Source organism: Lactuca sativa, chromosome 4 (genome assembly GCF_002870075.4).
Source record: "Lactuca sativa cultivar Salinas chromosome 4, Lsat_Salinas_v11, whole genome shotgun sequence".
In the NCBI taxonomy this organism is placed as follows: Eukaryota; Viridiplantae; Streptophyta; class Magnoliopsida; order Asterales; family Asteraceae; genus Lactuca; species Lactuca sativa.
Window position 1 is genome coordinate 29,942,953 of NC_056626.2, and position 7,071 is coordinate 29,950,023.

At 30.5% G+C, this 7,071-nt stretch overlaps 1 protein-coding gene across 1 annotated transcript; it reads right to left on the minus strand.

The window, feature by feature from the left end:
• Window positions 1-1,839: 1,839 nt before the first annotated feature.
• LOC111894418 (AP2/ERF and B3 domain-containing transcription factor RAV1) lies at window positions 1,840-3,345 on the minus strand. Its single transcript, XM_023890492.3, has one exon. It carries the CDS (start codon window positions 3,217-3,219, stop codon window positions 2,155-2,157), a length of 1,065 nt encoding a protein of 354 aa, XP_023746260.1. The 5' UTR covers window positions 3,220-3,345; the 3' UTR covers window positions 1,840-2,154.
• Window positions 3,346-7,071: the final 3,726 nt, after the last annotated feature.

Below are 7,071 nucleotides of genomic sequence, written 5' to 3' on the forward strand. Positions count from 1 at the left end.
ATAAGATATATTGTGAGTATTATGTTTAATTTATTTTATTGTTAAAATAAATAATAATTAATAATTTAAAAAATAAATAAATAATTAAGAAATTAAAATAGAAAAAGCGCAATACAGTCGTTTTAGGTCTAACAGGGACCAAACGCGTAACAAAATTATATTTTAGGGATTGTCCAATTTAAGAAAAAGAATTAGGGAGCAAGTGCGCAGATTATCCCAAACCATAGTAGGGTGTTTGTTTTGATGAATTGGTTTAATCCGGTCCGATCAAGTAAATGCAATTATATTTCAGTTTTCAAAACATGGATGCGAATAGTCCAAACTAATTTCATATCCGATCCGATCCAACCAAATTACAATTCGGTAGGATCAGTTTTTAGAATTCGGTTTTTAAGAGGCGAGACATTTTAAAAATATATAACATAAAGTATTAGCCAACTCTATAAAAGTAAATAAAAAAAGCGTTTTAGTTATGAATTATAATTTATAAACAACTATTAAGTAAACTGATTATAGTTTAATATTTCATTGACAAAAAACTTTTGATAAGAAGTGTATATTAAGATATTATATTGGAATAAAGTTTCTAATACTTAAAAAAATAATTTAGTAATTTTATAAATGGTTAAAGATATATATTATAAATAAATAATAAGTTGTTATTCGGTTTTTTGGACTATTCGGTTCTTATTTTATAAACCAAAATCAATCTGAAATCCAAAATAATAATTCAGTTTAACTAAAAATCAATCTGAATATCCGAACTAAATATTGCAATCCAAATTATCAATTGGACAATTCGGTTATAACCAAATAGTGAACAGCCGTAAAACACAGGGACCATTCACATAATTTACCCATATAGAGAGATGGTTAGGGTTAATAGGAGGCGAAAATGGTATGGGACAGAGAAGGCTTCCGGAGAAGGTGGTGGTCGGAGACGGAGAACGTAACCCTATGGTGGCTCAGATGGGCAGCGAGAAGAGAGGTATGAGATCAAGGATGAACGATGAATGGATTAGGACTCCGGTAAACAGGAATTGGATTGAAGACTGAGTATTAGATTAATCATAAATATAAAATAATAAATGAAAATAAATACATTAATAAAGTTAATTAAAAAAAGAAATAAATAATGGCATAATAGTCTTTTTTAGGTAAGACAGAAATCAACTACGCAACAAAAACAAACAAAATGGATCTTCCGAGTTAAAAAAATAAATTAAAGACCAAACGTATAAATTACCCAAACCACAGAGATTATTCGTGTAATTTACTCTATATATATTAGGATAAATCATTAAAAAAAATGGGTATGATTTTTTCTTCAAAAAAGTATTTCATATTTTTATGGGTTTTTGTTTGTTAAATGATCACCACACAGAATGAGTAATTGTACGCTCTTGTACCACAAAAACACAGCTGTACTACTATGCCAAAAAAAGGAAATATAGATCATATACTAAATATAGGCATGTACTAGAAGATATTTTCTATTTTTTCAAATGACAATATAATTTGTTATATTTATAAAAAGGAAAAAAACTGCTTTCGTATTATTCTGTCATTGGTTTTAATATAAACTAATTATTGTATTTTCAGAGTACAAAAATTTAAGAATGAATTATGTAAGAACCAAATATGTTAAGCGATCTTTAGTGATTAATATGACTGTGATAGTTGGATTTGTACATTTAAAGACATTATCATTTTAGTTTTTTGTTTTAGTAAATAACATTGTAAAATCTTAGCAAAATTATAGATATGATAATTAGAAAACTTATTCAGATTTATTATATTTTCTTATTCTTTGAAACGTCTCCCTTATAAAAGATAACATGAACTAATTTACTTCTTAAATTTTTATACCAAAAAACTAAATAGTAAATAAACAATAGCTTGATACATTCAAACAAGTAGAAAGATATCCATAGTGTTTTTATATCTACAGTTTCTAGATACACATTGTCATTTTTGTTAGGTCTACACCACCCTTTTCTCCTCTAAAACAAATATGTTTAGCTTTAATCTTTTGCAACTTGCATTCTCATCTATTCCATTCCCACCTCTTTCCAGCTTCATCCCACATGATCAAAACAATTGCACAATAATTTTTTTAAAAAAATTAAAATACCCCTAAAGAATAGCAAAATGTTACAATGCATCGATAAGTCTTTGTTTCTTACAATCCTCAAACCCTAATAAATCCATTTCTGTGTCATGACTTCTCTTGCCATTGCAATTAATGATACTCGGAATGTTAACTCCGAATAATCTTAACATCTGAACCGGTTTGACAAGTTTGACCGGTTGGATAGGCTGTGTGTTGGTATTATCCAACCCGGTTTTTGCTTTCCAGTCTATGTACAGCTGCTTTTCCGGTCCAGTTGATCTCTGAAAGCTGACACTATCACCGGCGTTTAAGTTTTTCTCTTTGACAAACCGGCTCCACCCTTTGGTTAAAACGTAGCTCTGGCTGCTGTTCCAGTAAGAGTAACGAAATCTCCATACTTTTGAATCATTATCTTCGAAATGTAAAAGAACTCCTTTTGAAGTACTTCCTCTCTGAACCGGGAAATGTTTTTCTGCGTGTTGTTTGGGTATCACGAGTCGGTTCAGTTTGCCGACATCGCTAGGGGTGACTGTCTTTTGGAAGAGATGTTCACGTGGTATGACGGAACCCGACCCGGATGAACAACTTAACCCGGCTCCCGAAATGGGTTTAACGATGCTGCAGTTTCTTTTGCTTTGCTCCAGTTCGTCATTATACGTGTGTTTTCTTAGCATATCAACGATCTCGGCTTTCGAATGACGGCTCAAGAAACTCGCTTCCAAGCTCGCTTCTTTTGTGTCGGCTTCAAGTGGCTTGAGGTTTGTGACGGCGTCTCGACCACGAAACCGTTGTACGGCGACGTCATACGCCATGGCAGCTTCATCTTCCTCGTTAAACGTGCCAAGCCATACCCTTTGGTGTTTCTCATAAATCTGAGCTCCCCAACGACCATTCGGTTGTGGGACGACTCCTTTGAATCTTGAAGACGGCAGTTTCCTCGACTGTGCTTCCACCCCTCCTTCTGGGTCAAGAACCACGCTAGCTCCGCTTCCGACGCGGCAAAGGCTAGTCTCCACAGGCGGCTGCCGTGGGGTGACAACCGTTGGTGCAACGGTGGAGATGGTTTCGGTGGTTGTGCTTTGATCATCCGTGCAACTTGTATCCATTTTTAGGGAAATAAATGATGTTGGTTTGATGTTTCTTGAGAGAGAAATAAAAATGTTATGAAATGGGTATGATCGTATATTAGAGAAGGTTTGAGTATATATAGGGATATTTCAAATCTTCATATGGTGTTTGATAATATTAATTTAAGTGCATGTTGTCATATAATAAGTCCTACTTGATATATTTGTATATATGATAACACGTAGATATGGAGAACCAGGCCAAACAATCTGTAGGTAAGAAATACTATACTAGTAGTTAGCTTGCTAGGAAGGTTCATATATTATTTGAGGGAGCAAATATTTGAAATTAATTTCGTATGGCTTAAAAATAACAATTTTAACATGTATAGGAAGTAATCCATGCGTTTCCTGTATTTTGTACAATTAAAGATGACACTGAGTGGTATTAATTCGTAGCTATAGCAGAAACACGTACGGCCTATGCCAATTGATGTAGAGGGTCCTATAATTATGAGGTACAATAATTACATCCAAATCTATATAGAAATATGCATGACCTACATGTACACATAGATATCATGGGGCAACATGAATGTACGCATTGCATACATTAGAGGGAGTGAGAGAGGAGGACCAAGTGATGTTTTTGGTGCATCCCCTTTAAGCCATGCTTCATGGATGGCTGACCAAGTCTATGAACATGGTCCATGGCCAAGTGGATCTCTCTCTCTCTCTCTCTCTCTCTCTCTCTCTCTCTCTCTCTCTCTCTCTCTCTCTCTCTCTCTCTCTCTCTCTCTCTCTCTCTCTCTCTCTCTCTCTCTCTCTCTCTCTCTCTCTCATGATGCATATCTGGACATCCCTTGGTCTTTATCGAAATCAGCAACAAATAATATTCAAGATTTTGATGGGAGTGGTATGTATCAGCTAGATAAGATGAGGAAAGACGTATATTTCAGTATTATATTTCAGTATTATATATAATTATTTATATAGTAAATTATACTCATGATTCATATGGTTTGAGTTGTTTGTGAGCTTGGTTTCGGTTTTGTTATGAGGTTAGTCCTTGCCTAAAATAACATTACCCTTTTTTCTCTTTGTTTTTTTTTATTATCATTATCTTAGAAAATAAAATAATTAAACAATATATATATACTAGGTGTGAGACCCGTATGTTATAAAGGTTTGATAAAATAAAAAATTAATTATGAAAGTTTAAACAAAAATTTATTTAAATTTAAAATTTTAGATTTGAAATTTTAAATTTAAAAAGAAACATATTAAATATTATATGAATAGTAATATTGTAATTTATTGGTTATTTTTAATTAAAGTAACTATTAATTAAGGTGTAAATATGATGTGTTAATTAAAAAAAGATAAAAAAAAATAAGAAAATGACAAATGAAACAACATTTAATCAAAAATACCAAAAAATGACATGTGTCAAAGTTAATGAGAGAGTGACATGTGACAAAATTATTTTCATTTATTAGGTAGGATATATATATATATATATATATATATATATATATATATATATATATATATATATATATATATATATATATATATATATATATAGAGAGAGAGAGAGAGAGAAAGCTAGGTTCAAAAGTTTTTCACATCTATTGTGTGCTAGAATGCACCAAATAGGAATTTAGTATTAATTATATGTATATTAAATGCTATCCTTACTTATAACTCATTTTTATGAAAACTAATTAAATTCGTGATTAATGTCAACAATAATATTCTTTCAGAATGAGTTCATATCTAGAAGAATGAGAGTATATTCTAGTAGAATACACTCTCGTTCTTCATATTCCATGCAACTTTATTGTATTTTAAGCGAGTGAGTCCTGAAACAAAATACGAACTCATATATAAATACCCAGATGCGAATTCATTCTGAAAGAATGTTATTGTTGAGATTAACGACGAATTTAATTAGTTTCCATAAAAAAAATTATAATTATGGATATCATTTAATATACATATAATTATGGAAATCATTTAATATCTATATTTATTTAATTAAATAATTATTTAATTTACTAAATTTCTATTGGTGCATTCTAGCACACAATAAATGTTAAAAACAAAATAACCTAGCCATATATATATATACCCTAAATTATATATATTTTAAAGAACATTTTATATATTTATATGAGTATTTTTGTTAGTAAAATACAACAAAAACTGCTAATTTGCTATATATTTATAGTTTACAGCTGAAATGATCAACTGATGAGAAAGAAGATGAAAATGGCAAAAATAGAATATAATTTTCTGACTATTTGACTAAGTAAGACAGTCGAAATTTCGATATGAAGAATATTCTGATGATTTTGAAGATATATATTAATTTTACTACTTCATGCTGCAATTTATATCGGTTTTACAATGCTATAAATAGAGCTCTTGATTGTCTAAAACAATATATGTTTGAAGAATATAGAAGAAAACAAGCAAATTAAAGTCCAGAAGATCGAAGCAGAAGAGTAACATCAAAGTAACCGATCTTAGAAGATTAATTTTGGTTTGCTTTCATTATGTTTAGCATTATTATTTTAGGCTTTCTTATCTCTTTAGTGTTAATTATGGCCTAAACCATATTACTTTTGCTTAGATATTGATGAACTGATATGTTGTTTTGTTTGAAAGTAATATCCGTAGTTATTCAATTTAATATGAAAGTTTGATTAAAGATCCATGCGTATTAATATTGGTTACTTTATGTGTATGTAGCTGAGTACATGATCTTATGATTGAGTTTGGGTTATGTTACTTGAAATCAACTGCTTATTTAATAATTAGGAGATCAAAACTTGACCAATTGAGGCGTAGACATATATGTCTATCGGAGACGTCCTTAGTTTAGACATAGAAATATTGTGTTAATAGTTATGATTGCGGTATTGAGTTAGGCAATTTGAGAGGTTACCACGGCCAATGGGACTAATTACACCAATCCAGTCTTTCATAATACAAATTAATAGAATAAATCTAGGAATGCTATCCCTGCTGTAGATAACCTAGAAATATATGATTAACGACATTATGTTTGATTTAATTAATTTAGGAATCGATGGATGATTGCAAATTTACATTGCACTTCGTATTAATCAATCGTAATCATTAGGTGATTTGAAATATAAACAGTTGTACTTTATGTCATTATCGTTTAATTATTATTTGTTTGAATTTATATATATATATATATATATATATATATATATATATATATATATATATATATATATATATATATATATATAAATCATTATCCTCTTTAGTTTATTTAGTTTAGATCTTGCTTAGTTATACATTACTGTTCCCTTTAAGTTCGATACCCTTGCTTACCACAGTTATACCATTAATGATCATGTATATTGTCGTGTCAATTTGGATTATTAAGTCTTATAAATTCAAAACTATGTTTGAATTAGGTTTATTTTAATATATTGCTAATATCACATCAAACACGATCCTCTTCCTACGACCCCCAGTAACATCGATTGTAATATGTTTTATTCGTCAGGGCTTCATAACCATATAACCTAAAAAACTTAGCACCCTTCATTCCTCGTAAAAAACTCATCACCACCTCCCACTTACCTTGAAATATTTTCTAGTGAATCCTCACTCTCACCTATTCTTCCATTATACCACCATCCTTTCTTTCTTGTCTACCAAACACAATAGATTTCTGATTTACATAAGAAAATAAAAACATTCAGCAAGAAGAGTATACTATAACAAACCTATACCTATAACTTCAAATTTACACATCTTAGTCTCATTGCATTTACACGGCGAGAATATACTGTAATATAACCGACAATGATGGTTTGTGTAACACTCGTGTTTCTAGCCTAGGCA